This window comes from Narcine bancroftii, chromosome 4 (genome assembly GCF_036971445.1).
Source record: "Narcine bancroftii isolate sNarBan1 chromosome 4, sNarBan1.hap1, whole genome shotgun sequence".
NCBI lineage: Eukaryota > Metazoa > Chordata > Chondrichthyes > Torpediniformes > Narcinidae > Narcine > Narcine bancroftii.
In genome coordinates, this window is record NC_091472.1 from 248,760,290 (window position 1) to 248,781,598 (window position 21,309).

At 37.8% G+C, this 21,309-nt stretch overlaps 1 protein-coding gene across 5 annotated transcripts in view; it reads right to left on the bottom strand.

Annotated features, from left to right (window-relative positions):
* Positions 1 to 21,309, bottom strand: part of myo1b (myosin IB) — a 312,780-nt gene that overhangs the window by 14,029 nt on the left and 277,442 nt on the right. For 3 of the 5 annotated variants that reach the window (XM_069934623.1, XM_069934624.1, XM_069934622.1), the window contains exons 23-28: positions 21,025 to 21,111; positions 15,274 to 15,360; positions 9,907 to 9,981; positions 8,516 to 8,650; positions 7,489 to 7,595; positions 4,551 to 4,683 (exon numbers count right to left, since the gene is read on the bottom strand). In XM_069934623.1, coding sequence (XP_069790724.1) covers positions 4,551 to 4,683; positions 7,489 to 7,595; positions 8,516 to 8,650; positions 9,907 to 9,981; positions 15,274 to 15,360; positions 21,025 to 21,111 — 624 coding nt within the window. The remainder of the gene's footprint in view (positions 1 to 4,550; positions 4,684 to 7,488; positions 7,596 to 8,515; positions 8,651 to 9,906; positions 9,982 to 15,273; positions 15,361 to 21,024; positions 21,112 to 21,309) is intronic. The other 2 variants (XM_069934625.1, XM_069934626.1) reach the window with 2 other exon arrangements.

Below are 21,309 nucleotides of genomic sequence, written 5' to 3' on the forward strand. Positions count from 1 at the left end.
CTTTAAACAGATGTTCACATAATAACAATAGGAGCCAAATCTTTTTATTGATCTATAACCTGGAGACACCAAGACCAACTATGTTACCAACACCGCAGCCCAGACAAGATCATTGTGGGCCAGGGTTATGAATCAGACCTCACTGCTCCACACCTGAAATAATGAATCCCATGGTCTATTTAACCATTGTCTCATTGGACATCTTGCTTTTCCAATTTAAGTTTGGATTAGAGAACAGATAACAATGAGCAAAAAGTTAGTGAAGCACTTAATTGTTTACAAAATAATAAGTCTTCTGGAGAGGATGGATTCCCAGTGGAATTCTCTAAAGAATTTAAAGATTTAATAATTCCTTTACATATGCAGGCTTTTAGGTTACATGTTCTACAGCAATAATTATGGTTATTCCCAAAAAAGATAGAGACCCATAAAAACCAGCTTCATATCGACCTATTTCATTGTTAAATGTTGATTATAAAATTGTGCCAAAGGTATTAGTGAATGAAATTAATGATTATCTTCCTGATTTAATAAATATGGATCAAATGGATTTTGTTAAAAATAAACAAGCTTCTGAAAATATAGTAAGGTTTTTAAGTATAATTCATTTAGCACAAAAGAGAAAGGTTTTAAGTGTTGCAGTTGCATTGGACATAGAAAAAGCTTTTGACAGATTAGAATGGGATATTTTATTTAAGGTTTTAAGTAAATTTGGTTTTGGGCCTAATTTTGTTCATTGGGTTAGAAAACTTTATAGAAATCATAAAGCTAAAGTAATAACTCATGGACAGATGTCACAATCATTTAATTTGATTAGATCAAGTTGGCAAGGATGCCCCTCATCTCCAGCTTTGTTTGCTTTAGCTACAAAACCTCTTGCACAAATTATCCATATATAGAATGGCAGTTGAAAGGTTTTATGGTAAATCAAACCGAGCATATTATACTATTTGCAGATGATGTGCTGATATATTTAACTCAACCATAATTATCATACCTAGATTTTATAAACAATTGATAGATTATGGAAGTGTTTCTAGTTACAAAATAAATTGGAATAAAAGTGATGTAATGTATTTAGTAAAAGGTGATTATTCACAATGTCAAAAAGATATTCAATTTAAGTGGATTGCTGTTGAGATTAAATATTTAGGAATACAAATTGGAGTTCTTGACCATGAAGCCTACACCAGATAGGCGTCGTTCATCCATAGGCTTGCCAGATCAGTAGAGTGTGTAGCCCGCGCCGCGTTCTTGGAGGCTGCCTACATCTGCAAGGCGGACTTCACTGAGAGCGGCTATGTCGATGTCAAGTCTGAGGAGTTCATGTGCGATGAGGGCAGACCGACGTTCAGGTCGGTGGCTGTCAGCCTTGTCTAGCATGGTTCTGATGTTCCAGCATGCTAGCTTGAGTTTGTGAGCATCTTTTGAGGGGGAGGACGTGGAGGGGGAGGATGACCGGGGCCGCCGCCTCCTTCTTTCTGCCCAGACCGGGGCCTCCACCTGCTTCGCTCTGCCGAGGCCGGGGCCACCGCCTCCCCCTCGCTTCAGGAATACAAATAATAACTTGAAAAATGCATATAAATTAAATTATATTCCATTACTTCAGAAAATAAATGAAAATTTGAAAAAAATGGATAAATTTACCTACTTTACTTTAATTGGAATGGTTAATTGTATTAAAATGAATATTTTTCCAATAATTCAATATTTGTTTCAAACTTTACCAATTTCCTTACCTCAAATTTTTTTTCATGATTTAAATAAACAAGTTAGGAAATTTCTTTGGAAAGGTAAGATGGCAAGATTATCATTAGAAAAATTAACATGAATTAGGTGGATTACAACTTCCTAATTTTAATAATTATTATAAAGTAGCACAAGAATGATTTCTTGCTTCTTTATTTGGAAATATTAAACCATCATGGATGGAAATTGAGTTAAACAAAATTGGAGAAAGTATACCTGTGGAATTTATTTATAAATGGGAACAATGTTAATAGTTGTTGACAGAGATGCTCCATTATTGAAACATTTGATTAATATTTGGAACAGGGTTAAATTAGAAAATGATGTGCCTTTTGTCATCAAAAATGCCATTAATTAATCTTCATAATTTTTTAAAAAGATAATCCTTTTTTAAATATCTGGTATATCAAAGGAATTTCTAAAATAGGAAACTGTTATGAGAGTTTGATCAGTTAAGAATTAAATGATATCCCACATAATACTCTTTTTTTGTTATTTTCAATTGAGAGCTTATTTAAGAGAGAAATTAGGACCAGATATGGTATTAAAAGATTCTACAGATTTTGAACAGTTGATTGTTGATGGAATGGTTAAAAGGTTTATCACAACAGCATATATGAAGTTACAAGAGAAAGCACATAAATTAGTTTATTTAAGTCAAGAGAAAGATGGGAACAAGATTTAAATATATCGATAGATCAACCAATTTGGCCAAATTTATGTAAATATATTATGTCTAATACAATTACTTCACTATAATTTTTTACATCAGTTATACAATACACCTCTGAAACTGAATTGATGGAAATCGAATATATCGGTTTTAGATGTTTTAGATAAAAATATTGAAACTTTTATTCAATCCACATGGATTTCTATTAGTAAGTTTTTGCAATAGTTAACAGGTGTTATTTTTCCATTGAATCCTGAGATATTTTTGATGGGAATTTTTTAAAACTAACTCCTAAATTACGTTTATTAGATTTTCAGTTGAAATTTGTTAAATTAGTTTTGGTGATAGCAAGGAAATGTATTGCTGTCATTTGGAAATCAGATGTTTCTTTAACACTAGGAAGATGGCAAACAGAGATTCAATGTTGTATTCCATTATAAAAAAAATTACATATAATTTGAGAGGTAACTATTCTATATTTTTACAGATTTGGAGCCCATGTGCTCGAGCATTCAGTTTGAATTTATAAATAATTTCTTTGAATCCTCCAGACCAGAGACATGGGTTCGAATCCACTACTGTATGATCTCCCTGAGACTACATGGGTTTCCTCCAGGAGTTCTGATTTCCTCCTATATTCCAAAGACGTAAGGGGATTGATAGGTTAATCACTCTCAATGGTAATATTTGGCAGCACAGGATCATGGGGCAAAAGGGCCTGTTACTGTGCTGTGTATATAATTTTTTTTAAAATTAGGAACTATTTCAGGCTATTCCAACAGCTGGAATCAAAAGAGATTGGGAAAGCGACTTGAAAATAACATTTTCAGATGAAGATTGGTCTCTACTCTCAGCCTGATTAATGATTCCTCATTTTGTGCAAGGCACTGCTTATTACAATTAAAGGTGGTGCATAGAACTCATATGTCTAAACTTAAATTATCCCATTTCTATGAAGACATTGATCCTTTTTGTGCCTCTCTGATTCATATGTTCTGGGAATGCCCAAATTTAGAGAGATTTTGGAAAGAGACTTTTCAAACTCTATCTTTCAAGAATAACTTGGAACCCTGTCTGTAAATTGCTCTGCTTGTTTTTTTCTCACGACTCAGATGAACCTCTAACAGCATCTCAGGAAAAATTCTTAGCTTTTACTACATTGATGAGCTATTTTATTGAAATGAAAAGGAGATTCTTCCCCTACTAATACGCAGTTGCTGTATGATGTAATGTCCTATTTCAGTTTAGAGAAAATCAGATATAATATTAAAGATAGCAAGTTTCAATTTATGAAATTATGGGGCCCATTCTTAATTTTTTTTTATAATTGGAAGAATCAATAATTATCATATGTTTCCATAGTTTTGTCTGTTCTCCAGTGGTTGCCAGTGATTCCACATCATTATTTATATTTTTAATTATTAAAAAAGGTAAACTTGATTAGTGGGAGGGGATTAGATTAGTTCATTAGTTTTTTTTCCCTTTCTTTTTTTTAATCTTTATTATTTTAATATAACAGTCTAATAAATATAACAGTCTAATAACATGGTTCTAAACATTATGTTTATTACTAGATTGAGTTGTTATAAGTAACTATTAATTTAGCTTGGCATATTTTCTAATTTATTATTTTTATTTTCTCCCTTCCATATGAATTTGCTTGAATACAATTGAATCATTATGTAATCATCATTTATTATGTATGCTTATACATTAAACTCAATAAAAATATATTTAAAAAAAAAACATTTCCAGCTCACAATATTGGATATGATTCGTAGAAACTGTGATACTGAATAATAATCTAGAGACTTGCTATCTGAAGACGTCCAAATCTCATTGTATCAGCTGGGCAATTTACATCAGTTACTTAAGTAAATATCAACTGAAAAATCGAGCCGTAGTGATGGAAATCAACAAACTACTGCATTGTTGTAATTAAAAGCTGGGTTCCACCATGACCATGGCAATGGAAATTTGTTATCTTTTTCTGGTTGACTTTTAACAGACCCCCTCAGATACATGTCAGCTACAGTGGTTTAAAGAGGTAGTTAATCACAAGCCTCTTAAACATTAATACTGGCCTTGAATGAAGAGTCAAAATAATTGCATTAAACAAACCTCTTACCTTGCCATTAGCTCTGTTAATTTTGTTTACAACATCTGCCAAAAGTATCTTCTCTTCTACTGCACCATTCAGCTTTTGATATTTGGGGTTCTTACTGATTTCCAGATAATCTCCTTGAAAAGGTTGTTGAACACTGCCAAGGAAAAAGTACAGAACTGAAATCCTCTCTTTGACCTTCCTGTGTCATCATAATCTTTTCTATTATCCAGTACATCAAATATCCATACAAAGTTTTACTCGTTCGTTAAACAATTCAAGAGTGACAGACATCACAGCAACAGGTCCTTTAGCCCATGACGTCTGTGTGATGCCCAAATTAAACTGAAACTCTGTTCTTTGCACATGGTACACATCCCCCAATCCTCTGCATATTCACATGGCTATTTAGAAGTCTCTTAAACGCTACATCAGATCTGCTTCCACCACTCTTGCCAGCCTGTTCCAGGTATGTACCACTCTGTGTTAAACAACTTGCCCTTCACATCTCCTTTAAACTTCCCCACCTCACCTTAAATGCATTTTGTCTAGTATTTTACAATTTTACCCTGGGAAAGAAAAAAATTCTGACTTTCTACCCTCTTATAATTACATAAACTTCTATCAGATCACCTTCAGCCTTTGACACTTCAGAGAAAATAATCCAGTTTGTCCTTATGGCTTATACACTCTAACCCAGACAGCCTTCTGGTATTCTCTGCTGCACTCCTTCCAAAGCCTTCACCTCTTTCCCATAATGGGGTGACCAGAATTTCACACAATATTCCTGTTCTTATCAAATCAATCAGCAAACAAGAATATTTTCACAATCAATTCCTTTACCTTTTTTTTTAGTCATAACCACTTTTTTGTTTTAAAAAATAAATAAAAGGGAATTTGTCTGATTGTACAACTGCTTCTGTCGGCAAACGTGAAGTGGCTTCAACTCTATTGTAGCCATATGGACCATCAATGAAGGAAGGGTGGGTACCTCCTCTCTGAAGACACCAACTTGCTGGTTTCAGTTCCAAGTACAAAGTAGGACTGGACCCCTTTGCTGAGTAGCAAATGTTAACCAAGTATTATTAAAAATACCGATTGCCTGGTTCATCATGTTCCTACATCGACTTTTCCAGTTTTTGCTAAAAATGCCTAATATTCCTTCTGGGCACTCTACAAACAGATAGCATTAACTTTGACTTCTCCAGTTTTTGCTAAAATTACTTCATCACGTTCCAACTTTTCCTGATCCCCACACACTTCCTATTGCTGTTCATTGAATATCTTTTAGAGTTGGGAATTCTGACAATCATATCTAAGGTTATGTAATTGAGAACAGTCTGAATCTGTGTGGAATATTTTCTTTGAGGCCCATTGGTTCACTAAACTGTGTTGATACCTAATAACACATACAGGAGACAGCTAACGTCATGTCAGCCGGAGAGTCACATAATACATAGGTTTATAAGGCCAAAAGGATTACTGGTTTTATGCAAAGAGGAAAGCAACATAAAATCAAAGCAATGATGTTTAATTTCTACATATTCTGATCAGGCCAAACATGAGTGCTGTGTGCTATAGAAGCCCCATTAAAAGGAAGTCATCAGATTAATTGAAATGGTGCATTGAAGATTAATGGAAAGAGAAATTATAATACTGAAGAATAGATCGAATAAATTGGTTATTTTTCAGATTAAAGGTTTTCTTCTTAAAAAGTTGAAAAGATTTTCAAACAGTAGGTGATGAAAGTTTTTATCAAGTATTATGAAACAAGACACAAGGACTCACAGCTGACACTTAATAATGGAAATTTATCTTCACTTTAAAATCTTTCAGATGATGATTTATCACAGTCTATCATTAAAGCACAACTAAAGTACAGTAAAATCCCCAGTGTTCGAAATTCAAGCAAGGGCAACACCAAGCAACTAGGGGGAAAAAAAAATTGAGGAAATAAATAATTTTAAAAAATAAATAAGAAGAAATAAAATTTTTAAATTGTCAAAGTAAATGTTCTCCAAAGAAACACACAAACCTTTTGGTGAAGATGGGAGCAAATATTCAGCCAGTGGAGTGTCCCGCCTACACCAGCTGTTTGAATGAAGATTGAATAAAGTTGTGTTGGAATAAAATGGTATCGTCCAGGACGAGAAGCCAGCCGATGCAGCTCACTGCTGAGACAACTCCCTCAAAGTGTCTCCCTATCCCTGCCTCATAAGAGTCTTTATTAGTATTAAGTATATTAGTAAGGCTTTATCTGTAAACTTGGGGGAGGGATTAATTATGATGGCAGCACGATTAGCCTAGCGGTTAGTGCAATGCTGTTACAGTGCCAGCGGCTGGGGTTTGAATCTAAATTTAAATATTGTAAGTTACGGGATTTACTTGATTAAATTGGACTTGACATAATTAAGGACTACAGTACTGATTTTTTTTCAAATTACTTTACATTCTGCACTGTCTTTTGTCTTTTAAACTGTTTATTCTTAATGCAGGTGTTATTAGTTAGGCATCGTAAGTGTGTCTTAGGCAACTAAAAAATTTGCATATCCGGATACCAGGTATTTTACGGTACTAATTAAGAGCAAGTCAACATGTGTTTGAAAAGGAAGAGTATGAAGCAGAGTGTGAAAAGAGAAACAAAATGGATTCAGAATGGACAGTTCCAGTAATTCAAACACTTCTTGAATGAATTGGGAAAATTAGATACAGTATTACTTTTATCTACAATACTCACAGAAGACTCATTTCATGGTAATTTCAGAGATTTAATTACTACCATTCTTTGATTAAAATGGTATATTTCTTTTGTAGATTTACACACAGTCAGAATTAGGTGATCAAGAGGGAATGCATTGAAATACATTATGGTTCATGACATCAGAATAGGAATAACTACTTTTTCAGCTTATGAAGGATGCTTCACAAACCATTGTACATGATAGCTAAAATTAGCAATTACCTGTTGGTGTACAATGCTTTTTTGTCCTTGAACAGTTCACTTGCCTCAAGTTTCTCTTCAAAAGTGGCTCTCTTTTGGTCTGTGAACTGATCCCTATATTTCTTGCACTGCAAACAACAATAATTGGTTATAAATCTTGTTCACATATTCGCTTTTATACTTCTGTCTGCATAATACTCTGAACCAAGAATAAACAAAACGTGTATGCCATCCAAAAAAATCATTTGAACTTGTGTTATTTCACCCTCAGCTCAAGACACAAGAACATTATATTACAATTTAAAAATGGAAATTCATCATTTTTATAAACTCTGTTTACAGAACTTTCTATGTCTTTTTGGTCAACACAGTCCGATTTAATTAAGATCATCAATGTGAAATGCCTTGCAAATATTCCTGTAATTTTTACTTTTCTATCTGTAATATCTGACAGTGTTATGCACAACATTTTACAGAAAAAAAGCACATCTTGAACCTTTCTAAGATGTGATAAACTAATTCCTACCCAATCCATAATGGGCTATTGTCCGCTATTCAGTAGTGTGGTATCTGGAAACAATGAGAAGGATGGAAGAGACTAGTGTACCACACATTTCTTCATCATGCCCTCGGTAAATATTCACGTGTATGCACTTTATTGCAGAAATCATTGACTAGCATTGATGGAAAGGGAATTTTAATTATTTTTTTCCCAATTTCCAAGTTCAGGAGTGCTGAAACTAAACTATCCTGAGATCATAACTCACCACGTAAGAAATAGAACCTGGAAATCAGAGTGGTATTAATACTAGAAAGGAGGGAGGAGATTGGGGAAAGGGTAATTAAAAGAATGGTGCTTAAGGTCCTGGGGGTGAGTGAATGGGGCAGTCAAGTAAATGGGGAGAGGTTGAGCGAATGCGCAGAGAATAGAGGCAATGGGGTGGGAATCAAACAAATCGAGTTCGATTCGAGTGAATGAGTGAAATATTCCATCAAAGTATCTCCAGTTAACTACTATTATCCATAAAAATGTAATCTTGTTCTCTACCCGCCATAAATGGAAGATTCTCTTCAGCTCTGTGTGTGTACTGTCCAGGAAAAGGTAAGGTCTCGCTGGCCAAGTCTTCTCCGTTGGGGACATTGAAGGCATCTTATTCTTCAGATCCACAAAATATTTTTGCATCTGAATGAATATAAAAGTAGTACTTTCCAGTCAATGTCTATTGACAACAAGGCAAGTCAAGATTAGTAACCATTTTCTCCAAGGACATGGCCCTTTCACATAGTATTTTCTAAACAGAAATACATGTTAATGGAAAACAAATCTCTTTGCCAGAACTATTGTACTTTGCCCCTGGACCAGGGCTGAGCTTGGAACGATAATAACTGATGACCTGCAGACATAAAATAATTTTGTTTCAGGATTCATGGGGCAGCGGTCTCATCGATCCTGTGATTCTTCAATGATGTCTGGAGTTACATAAGGTGGAGCAGTCAGAGAACAATGTACACTTTGCCCTTCTTCCCCACCCATCCCAATGCTTGAATACATGGAAGTTTCAGCACTTGTCTCGGGACTGATTCCAATTTGACCAAAATCCACTTATTTGGGAACAACTTTTCCCTGACCCACATGACATGGCACTTTAAATAACTAATGCTGAAACTGGATTCTTGCTTATGAACAAATACAGGCAGACACAGAGGCTTATAGGGTCCTGTTAGATTATCAGGGTATAATTAGATAACCATAAACTAAATTTCAGCATTCGATTTCAATTTTAGATAGGAAAATCCGATCAGAGATTCAAAAGACCCTTAACTGCTCTAATAATTCTTATTTTAATTGATACTTTCTCTGAATTAAAAAAGGACCATGTCTTCGGTGCAACTTATTTGACTGGAATAAAACAATTGCTACATTAGTTTTCTGAGTATCCTGCTATCTTTAATATTCACATGAAAAAGCAAGTAGGTCCTCAGCTGATCATCTCCTGGAGCCAGTGCAAAGTGCTAGTTTACATTAATAACTGTTTTGGAATTCAATTCAACAGCTCTGACCTTGATGAGAGGAGCAATCAATCTAGGGTAAATAATGTATCAAGGTAAAAATCAGAGGAATTCCTCTCTGCCACTGAGACTATTACTCAGGCACCAGAACTCTATTTTAATCACATCTATTCATGAATTTCCCCAAACCAATATTTCTTTTTCCCTTACTTGTACAGCTAAAGTTAACAACACATTTTTTAAGATTAACATCGACATTATAAAAATTATAATTGCATTTACTTGTTGTCCTAGAAAGATAATTGTATCAAACTATGGCATACATTTGCCTCATGCCAGAAGCCAAAAATAAGCATTTAAACTTAAAAAGGCAGTAAGCGTTTAAAATATACAGCAAGTATAAAAAGATTCAAATTTCGATTAACTTACAATTCTTTGAATGGTAAACTCATAGATCTTTCTGCCCGCATTTGCCCGGAAGAATTTTCGATATTCCCTGCGAACCTATGGAAACACCAGAAGTAACCAATTAATGCTGGCAATTTTCTACAGCTTTGTTGACATTGGGAGAAATTTGATCTACAGTTGTCAGAAGCAGATAAGACATATGAAGTCAGAAATCGCTTTGGTAAATGTTTAGGAATCTTAAAATCCTCTTAATTACATAATAATCTGAACAAAAATAAATCAAGAAATTAAATCTGCTGTTGCAATTTTGACAAGCATGAGAAAGCACACAATCTGCTAATGGAAATGTTAGCAATGGATTAGGTATTAGCAGTAATTAGAGAACTGGCTTTCAGAACCCCTTAAAAATAGGGCTCACAGCTAAACATGTTTACTCACAGCAAATGGAAGAATAATTATTGCTTTTGATAGCATATATTTTAGGGTTTTATCACAATCCTAAAGATTAAGATAGCAAATGTCAAGAGTGAAACATAAAAGTCTTAAGACACAGTGATTACAGTAAAAACACAGAAATGCTGTAAGAACTCAGGAGGTCTTGCAGCGTCCATAGGAGGTAAAGATATATAACCAACGTTTCAGGCCTGAGCCCTTCTTCAATGTATGAGTGAAAAGCAAGCAGGCGCCTGAATTAAAAGTCTGAGGAGAAGGAAAGACTGGGCAGGGAGAGGAATACAGACCAACAGACAAAAGGTATCAATTGAATATAGTTGGGATATAGATGAGGAGAGAGGAAAGATGAGAATTGACCTGGGAAAGGGGTGGATTGTTATTTGCTCTGTGGAAGCAGAGTTGGGGAAGGAGAAAGAGGGAAAAGAGGAAAGAGAGAGAGAGAGAGACAGAGCTAGAGAAAAGGAGACATGGGGAAATATGGAAGGAGGGCAACAGAAACCAGAGAAATCGGTGTTAACACTCTCTAGTTGGAAGGTGCCCAGACGGAATATGAAATGGTGTTTCTCCAATTTGCAGATGGTCTCAGTCTGGCAGTGTATGAAACCATGAATAGACATGTCAGCAATGGAATGGGGCAGGAAATTCAAATGGGTGGTCACTGGGAGATCCCCGCTATTGTAGCAGAAAGAGCCAAGGTACTTAACGAAGCGATCTCCCAGTCTGCTTCCAGTCTCTCTGACATAGAGGCGACCACAACGGGAGCACAGGATGCAGTAGATTACCCTTGCAGATTCACAAGTGTTGCTTCATTTGGAAGAATGTATTTGGCTTTGAATGGTGGTGAGGGAGGAGATGTGGGTGCAAGTGCAACACCCCCTGTAGTCACAGAGGTGGTAAAGAGAAAGGAAAAGTTAAATGAAGTTTTCCAAGCAAAAACTTTGATCTTGATGAAGATAAGTTATGGAAGCAGGAATGGACTATTAGCCCCGCACACCTTCACCAATCAATATATCCTGGCTGATCTTTACCACCAATCCCCTATTCATAAACAAAAATCTACTAAGCTCTTGCTTAACATACTCAACAACTGATCCACCATCACGCTCAATGGAAAACAATTCCAAAGGTTCATTAATCTCTGAGTGAAAAATAATCTAGTTGATAGAACATTAAAGCACAATACAGGCCTTTCAGCACACGATTTTGTGCCAACCTATGTGAAACTACTCCACAATAATCTAACCCTTCCCTACCTCACACCCATACCCCTCTATTTTTCTTACATACATGTACCGATATAAGATTCTTTTAAATGTCCCTGTTATACCAGCCTCTATCACTACCCATGGCAATACATTCCAGGAATCCACCATTCTCTGGGTAAAAGAAAACTTACCTCTGACATCTCCCCTAAATGTTCCTCCACTCACCTCAAACAAATATCTTTTGGTATTTGCTATTGTTGCCATGGGAAAATGATGCTGGAAAAGCACCTCATAATTGTATATAGTTTGATTAAGATACCTCTCTCACTCCAAAGAGAAAAGCACTAGCCCAGTTAATCTAGCTTCAAAAGGCATGTTCTCCAATTCAGGCAACATCCTGGTTAATCTCCTCTGAACCATCTCTAAAATACCTACATCCTTCCTGTAACATGTACATCCTCCTTCATCCAGAATGGTCAACTCCTTATTTTGAAGGTAATCCAATCCAGGGAAAAATATCCTGTTAACCACTATAAGAACTTTTATATAACCTTTGATACTTCTAAATGCAACTGTATAGTAACCCTGTTTGCTTAATCATTTATTATAGTATAAGCTCATCATCTGAGGAACCATTGTCTGAAAATGTGTTGCATTCCCTCTGTCTCAAATATATCCTTCCTCAGTTAGGAAATCCAGAAATTTACTCAGTAATTGAGGAGTATTCTCACTATTTCACTATATAATTCATTAAGACTTCTTCTTTCTTGTTCTCAAATACTCTTGCAATAATGGACAATATTTCCATTTCAAGTTGCTTGTAATACCTGTATGATAACTGTACAAGGATACCAAAACAGATCTCATTTAAAATGCCAGGGCTCTGTTCCGAGTGCCTTTGCAAAAAACTTTGTTGTATCCCCATAGAGACTTCACAAATAGGTGTTAATTGGACTTGCTGTGGAGTAAATAGATTATTGTTTTGGAAGCAACAGATGAAGGGACTCAAAAGTTTGGGTCTGGAGCTACAATGTGTCTGGTTGCAGTTTGCTGTTCTAAAAGGGTCATGTGGTTTTGCAAGCAGAGAGAGAGGAGACCAAATAGGCTTTCTCAAAGAGCAAGAGAGAGAGAGAGAGAGAAAGAGAGAGAACTGATTTCTGCAGTCATGGCAAGCTAGCATTTTGTTGAAACCCCATTTTGAAGACTGGTTGTGAGTTCTGAGTTCAGCCTGTTGAAAACCCTTGTGGTCCATACATGAAGAAATGGCTGGCAAGAGTGTTTCTGTTGAAATATGGGAAACAAAAGGAATTCTGTGGTGACCTGAGGAAGAAGAGGTTATCATTTGGAAAACCATGATGGGGCAAGTTTCTTCAGCAAGATACTGAAGTGACTGATGGAAGTAAATTAGTTGGTGTGTGTGTCAAATGAGCAACGAATCTCTCTCTGAAACTGACAAGAATCTTCCTGAGTGGTAACCAATTAGGTACCAGAGCTTGGTGAAAATTCATAAGAATTGCCTGATACTGGAGGAGTGAGAAATGAGATTGGACTGTGAATCAAAGAACTTTCCTGAACTTATACACATTACATACACGTATCCTTAAAATTAGAAGGGGATTAAGTTAGGTTAAATTAAGTTAATAGTAATAAGTTAAAGTTTGATCGTGTTTTTATGTTTAAAGAAAATTAAAAGTAACTTTTGTTTAAGTAACCATTTGTCTTGGTAAATTTCTATTGCTGCTGGGTTTTGGGGTCCTCTGGGCCTGGAACACCTTTCATTCTATGACTTTTAAAATATATTTTGCATTTTCTGGGTATTTTAAACCTTGAGCTCAAATTCAGATAAGAGAAATAACAATGGAAGAAAAGCAATTAATTTTATAAGGTGTCCAATTTTCCTGTAATATTGCATTTTTCCCCCAGTGATGGAGCACAGAAGGACTTACATATGGGTCATCCAGGAATGTTGGAGCAACTAAGGCATCGAGTAGGGCAGCACAGTTGGTGTAGTGGTTAGTGCAACACCTTTACAAGGCCAGCGATCAGGATTGGGGTTAAAATCCTACACTGTAAGGAATTTGTACATTCTCCCAATGTCTGTGTGGTTTTTCCCTGGGGTCCCCAGTTTCCTCCCACCGTTCAAAATGTACTGGTGTGGGATTTGGGGTGGGGGGGGATTTGTTGATTAATTAGGTGTAAATTGAACGGCACGGACTCGTGGGACGAAATGGGTTGTTACTGTGCTGTATGTCTAAATTTTAATTAAATGTTCCATGGCCTGAATCTGTGATACCCCCACTGTGAGTTTCTCGTTTTACTGGTGGTGATTGGTGCTCAAGCCGTTTGTTTCTTCCCATTGGAAGAGGAAAGATACAATCACCTAATGACCATGTTAAAAGGGGTTTGTGTTTGATGTTTGAAATGATCTGGATCGGTTTATTAATTTAGCTGAGGAAAAAGAGGTGCAATTGTCTAAATCTTTTTTGGCGTGGTCATGAAACGAGGACATGGACCACACATGGCAGCTAAAGATCACGGTGATGAGAGAACAAGCTGTGAATGGCCATGGAATTGTGGGTGACCATGGAGTCACACTTTGCGTACCTCTAATTGAACTATTAGCCTGATAAAAAGAGTATGAAGATGTATTAACTCTCATTTGACATTTAAAACTTGCAGTTTGTGTCTTTCAAATCAATGGCATTAACTATTATTTTGTAATTATTTATAAGAGATATTACTGGAAAACCTATCTTTCTAAAAGGCACATTAATGACTGAGGTGGGGGCATTTGCTGTGTTCTATTTTAGACCCGACAACATCTCCAGCCAATGGTGTAACATATCTAAACACTAATTTCCTTTGGTATGGTGTCAGTTACTGGAAAAGCCTTGCCTGGCTATAGGCTGTAGGATGTTAGGACAGCTAAGGCTACCATCATTCTTTTAAGCCTGCCTGCTCAGATAGATGGTTGCAGAATCCCAATATTTGGATGTGCTGATATTTAAAAGAAAACACTGCCCCCAAGCCCGTGTAATTTCACACAGCAAACCTGAAAGAAACTTGTGGTGATATGTATCATTGATTAGCTAAACATGAAACTGATTGGATGTAGCAATTTTAAGTAAGTTAAGTTTATCCCCCAAAAAAATGTTCATATGTTGCCAAACATTGGCAACTTTGGCATGGTCATGAAAAGATGACATGGACCACACATGGCAGCTAAAGATCAAGGTGAAAATGAAGAAAACTGCAGATGGTGACAATCCAAAATATATCCAAAAATGCTGGAAATACTCAGTAGGTCAGGCTACATCTGTAGGAACAGAAATAAAGTTAACATTTCAGGTCCAAGACTCTTCTTCAGATTGGTTCTCTTTCTGGTTTTTCCAGCATTTTTGTTTTCTTCCAGTCCATGTGGCTTTGACATAATAAATTCACAAGATTGTGAGCATGAGGATAACAGACGTGGGTGCCATTTGTTTATTAAAGAGTTAAGTAGCGATAATTCTCAGGGGGTTGAGTGGTTGGCTTCAATAAACTCTAGTTGTGACAAGATGTATCACAGGTGAACTGAAATGCAGTAAACTTCAATAAATCTTTCAGGTTTCAATTAAAGGTGCAGACACAACACACACTGCTGGATGGGAGTAACATGGGTTATCAGGGTTAGTGATTAACGTAATTTCCATTGAGGTGGATTTCGCAGGGAGGATGAATGGGGAAGTACCTTCAGTCCAAGCCAGTAAGCCCAAATGACAGCAACCGCATGTTTACGCCTGGCCTCCTCCTTCAGGCGTTTCAATTCTCTCCGTGCCTAGAAGGTCGCACATAACGAATGAAGAGATAGATTGGTAGATTTAAAAGCGAAGCCAGCAAATAGAAAGGACACCACCAAAAATCAGTCAAAGAAAATGAATCAAAATTGAGAAAGCATGCCACATGAGCAGGTATATATGTATAAAGCATATGACGGGTTTAAAACATACAAACTGAAGGGATTTCCGAAAACCTATTATAAGGCCTTAATTGTATGTCACTGAATCTGGGCTGATCATCAACAGAAAATACATTAAACATGGCAATGTATACCTCAGTTCCTGGACCTTCTCCTCTTCAATTCCATCACAGTGTTCAGACTCAACTACATACCCATCTATCTGCAGGTGTTTTATTATTGGCTAGCCAGAGGTCCAAGAGGGTAAATCAGAGTTCAGGGTTTCCCCATTATGCAGAGATCCACCTGAAGTTTAGCTTGTAAAAACCATGTTGTTGAAATGAGCAAAGATAAATGTCCCATTTGAAACCAAGCTTCAATGAGCAAAACACGAAAATCTGCAGACAATGTGGTATTTTTTGAACATTTTATTTAAGAATTTTAAAACCACATTCATGTATAGTCAATAAAGCTACAAGAGAAATTACACAACTTCTGACAGATATAAATTTTGCAAATCCATATGTTTCCACATTAACTACATTTGATTGACAATTATAGAGGTTTGTTCCTGAGCTTGCTTACCTTCCTACTCCAGGATATCTGAATTCTATTGCTTCAATCCCTTGAATCAGTTGGGCTTCATCTTTCTAATATTCTGCTCTTGCTCCCTCCAATCCTTCATAAGCTTTTTCTTCCTCTTTGTCTTGATCTTCCTCTTTTGCCCCTCTGAATCATTTCCAGATGATCCTGATTCAACATCTAATTGAATCAACGGTTGTGTCTGACTGGGTCAGAGTGAGAGGTAATTTTATGATGTTGATATCACATCAATGATGACGGAAACTTTTGTTTGAAGGGGGAGGCCAATGAGTAGAGGTTGAGGATGAGGAGAAACTCATGATTGTTCTGAATGGGAGAAGAGACCATTGGAAATGGGACAGATGCATTTGGAAACCTGCCAGCAGCGATCTTCTTGTACCTCCTTTGTTTTAGTATTCTATGCTGTGGTCTGTGTTTTCATTGTGAAAACCAAATGCAAATTGTAGGTCTCCATTGCGGAACACAACTGTTCCATTAACTAAGGTGATGCTGAACTTCCAGTTGTCTATTACTAATTCTCCATCCCAATCCCTCATAGATCTTGCTATCTTCAGCCTCCGACACTGTTCTAACATAGCTCAATGTAAGTATGAAGAACAGTGGCACATACTTCTGCACTCAAAACTGAATTCAGCAATTTCAAATAGTTAGCCTTTCCAGCCTCGTGAATGTTGCAAGTTCTTTATTAAACCATCGATGGCTGGTTTTGTCACTAGCTATTTATCATTTAAAGGAGAGTAAAGCATAGACAACTTCTTCTGAACCCTACCATCACCATACAGATAGAAAACAAATCTGTTTTGTTTTAATTCAGCCAAAACACTGTATCAACAATAATTCCTCATTGTAGATACCGGCCGTTAATTTTAAGCTAATTAAAGTGTGTTTGTGCTCCACACAAGTCTCTGAGAACCATCAATCATATTACAATTTTATTAGCTTACTTTTGGAAATGGGATGGAAGCCCTATTGAAGCCAGGCATGCTCCAGGTCGACCCTCTGTCCTCAGAGGCCCCGGATATAGGCCTTCCTTTCCCGAGTCGGTCCCAAGGGATACGCAGTTTTAATCATTTCAAACTCTTGGACACATATCCCCCCCACTCCTCCAAATGTCAATGGTGAATGAAATTGCACAGTACTGGGTCTGTTCTACCATTGACCTGAAAGCTGCCTATCACCAGCTACCGATCTGTTCTGAGAATTGTCCCTACACAGTATTCGAGGCGTTATCAGTTCCTGAAAGTCCCTTTTGGTATTACGAACGCGGTCTTGATCTTCTAGAGGCAGATTGACGAAATGGTAGATAAGTACGAGTTAAGGGCTACCTTCCCCTATATCAACAACATCACCATTTGTGGACACAATCCGGAGGACCATGACGCCAATCTTCAGAAGTTTCTCCACACAGCCAAATTCCTGAACCTCACGTATAATGTCAGTTAGTGTATGTTCAGGACTAAACGTCTAGCTATCCTGGATTATGTGGTGGAGAATGTCGCCAATGGCCCAGATCCTGAGCATATGTGTCCCTTCTTAAACCTCCCAATCCCAAGGACAATGAAAGCTTTAAGGAGGTGCCTGGGCTTCTTCTCATACTATGCCCAGTGGGTATCTCATTAAGCTGATAAGGTCTGTCCCCTTTTAAAATCCACCTCCTTTCCTATATCAGCCAAGGCCTAGGTGGCTTTTAACTATGTCAGGAGCTATATGGCTAAGGCCACCATTGCACGCAGTGGATGAAAACGCACCATTCCAGGTGGAGAGTGAAGCCTCTGATGGAGCCCTGGTCATGACCCTTAACCAGGTGGGTAGGCCAGTAGCTTTCTTTTCCCACACCCTACAAGGCCACGAACTCCAAAACCCTTCGGTGGAGAAAGAGGCTCCAGTCATTGTGGAGGCCATCAGGAACTGGAAGAATTACCTGACTGGCAGGAAATTTACACTGCTCATGTAATCAGTGATCTGTAGCGTTAATGTTCAATAACAAAAAAAGAGGTAAAATAAAGAATGACAAGATCGCGAGGTGGAGGATTGAATTCTCCACCTATAACTATGAGATAGTGTATTGGCCAGGTATGCTCAATGAGCCTCCAGATGCCCTATCCCGAGGAAGCTGTGTTGCTGCACACACCAGCCAGTTGCATTCAATTCACGACGTGCTGTGCCACCCAGGCATCACCCGCATGGCCCACATTGTCAAGGCATGCAACCTGCTCTTCTCTATTGAAGATATCAGGAAGATGACTTGGTCATGCCAAGTCTGCACTGAGTGCAAGCCACACTTCTAACACCCTGACAAAGGGCACCTGATAAAAGCTTCCTGCCCCCTCGAAAGACTCAATTTCAAGGGGCCCCTTCCTTCCATCAATGGAAAAGTGTAGTTTCTTAACATTATTGATGAGTTCTTGCGTTTTCCATTCGCCATCCCCTGTCCAGTCACCACCACCATTACAGTCATCAGAGCTCTGCACTCCATTTTCACCATGTTCAGGTTCCCAGCTATACTCATAGCAATCGGGGCTCATCATTTATGAGTGAAGAGCTACCCCGATACCTGCTCATAAGAGGCATTACCTCAAACAGAATGACTAGCTACAATCCCCCGGGGGAACAGACAAGTTGTAAAAGAGAACACAATGGTTTAGAAAGCTGGGAAATTAGTTCTCTGGTCTAAAGGCCTTTCAGACTTATGTTGGCAAGAGGTTCTGCCAACCGTGCTCCACTCCATAAGATCGCGTCTCTGCACTGCAACCAATGTGACTACTCATGAACTAATATTTGCATTCCTGAGTAAATCTATGTTGAGGATCATTCTTCCAGCATGGCTAATGACACCAGGATGAGTCCTGCTGATAAAGCACGCGAGGAGAAACAAAACGGACCCTCTGGCCGAGAGAGTGCACCTACTGCACGCAAACCCGATGTATGCCCATGTGGCATACCCAGATAGTAGGGAGAACATGGTCTCGATAAGAGATCTGGCACCTTCAGGAACTGAGGACTCAATGCCCACAATAGGCCTGGAACTTCCAGATATCTTGTGCAGGGTTCCGGATGACATGGTTCCAACCACACAACCATCAGATCTTGAACCTCCAAGTTCCCCTTTGAGTCTCAGTATCCAAGACCCACAGGAAGTTCTGGAAGAGCAAGGTCCACCAGTTCTAAGGCATTCGATCAGAATAACCAAGTCCCCAGACAGACTCAACTTGTAAATAATTGTAAAAATTTGTGTTGCTGAACATGGTCTCTATTGTCACCTGCAGATTCTCTTCTGAAGGAAGGGGTGAATGCAGTGAACTGAAATTCACTGTCTATGGGTAAATTAGATAATCAGCCCCTCCTCTTGGCTCTGCCCTTATTGGTCCCAAAATAAACCCTGAAGACCATTGTAGATACTGGCTGTTAATTGTAAGCTAATAAAAGCACGTTTGTGCTCCACACAAGTCTCCAAGCACTACCAATCACGTAATAACTGTTTCCTGAGGCACAGGCTAATTATTCTCCCTCCAAGTCTCTGAGAAATTCCAGATTGCCAAAGGCTTCCTGACGTCATTCCTAAACCACATCATATTATCTACAGGGCATCTCCATGGAATATTAAAACATGGGACATTCTAATAATAGCGTCTTAATTGTAGGAATGGAATTTTAAGCTATGTTGATTTATACTATAATTGAATCCATTTGTAGATAAATATAGTAACAAGAGAGTCTCCTTTGGCATAAAATTCAATTCTGACCTGACCAGATCAATGTGATCCTGACTCATCCAGAGCACATACACTCTTTTCCATTCACATCTCAGACACTGATGTAAAGTAGCAATCTCAAACATGCTATTCAGGTGCCAGTAATATTAACAAACTCACAGTTCTCTGCCATGCCAGTGCAACATGACCTAAACTCAAATATTCCATCAAAACACAAACTAAAGACAACCTGAACTGGAGACATACAGTCTGATCCCAGGAGGCTTGGATTGGACAGACAGGCTCGACTACAATTGTCTCAAAGATCTGGAAAGATGGAGTCCAATGCTGAATTGCCTCCATTACCACGGTGATTTTCAATGTTAACGTATCTACAGATCAATCTCTTTCACACTTAGCATCTCCCCACCCCCATTTCCACACACACATAACTGTAGAGATAAACATGATGCACAAATAGGGCCAGATTCTACTCATCATCCAACCCAACTTGTCTTCCTTCTCCTTTTTCCTACTTGGACATGCCAAAAAATGTAGGTCAATTGGGTGCAATTGTGATGCATGTCTAAATTTAAATTTTTTTTTAATTGTAGCAGAATATACCAGGATGTCAATTTGCTTAATTTCCAAAACTGCAAAGAATTAACGTCACTGTGGATGTATGCAAAATTACTCCCTTTCACAAACAGGCCAGCACACATTGGTTGACCAACATATTACTAAGCAATGTAATGTAAACGTGTCTTTCATGAAGGCTCAGCAACATTTCACAGTCAGAATGACATCAGACCTTAAAATATTACTGTACTGTCAAACAAGAAAATCTCCAGATGCTAAGGACAAGTGCAATACACAAGCGTGCTGAGAAACTCAGCATTCAATGAAGGGCTCAGACTCGAAATTGGTTACCCTTTACCTCCTATGTGACCTGCTGAGTATTTCCAGCATGGTTATGTATTGCCCTTAAAATAATAGTGGTGGTTAATAAATCGTCATGATATTTCACCCTACAAGATACAGTTTTCAAGTTAATACATCACGTGGCATGCAGCAGATTATTGCATTGGCAAGCAAACCATTCTGAAAAGTAGTATTGCTGGTTTCATCATGCTTTTATCATGAGCACTGAATATGTTAATTGTTAAGAATGCAAGATGTAGGGGGGTGGGTGAGGTGGGGTGTGGGAGGGATGAGTGTTGAAGAGGTGAGGGTTGATGTTGTGAAGTACCTCATATCCAAGCCAGTAAGCCCAAATAACAGCAATAGCGTTTTTATGCCTAGCCGCCTCCTTCAGCTGCCTCAGATCCTTTCGGGCCTGTAATTTTGTTCTCCATTTTTCCCCCACAGAACAGTTATTATGAAGAATGGTAGCAGAGGGGAGAAAATGGAAGCAGGACAAGAGAAATTAGCTGAAGCCAAGAGAAAACCATTTTTAAATACATGAACATTGTACAATTGAGCAGTAAGGAAGGACTTTCTTGAACGGAGAGGTGAATGCAGTCAAAGTTGCTTC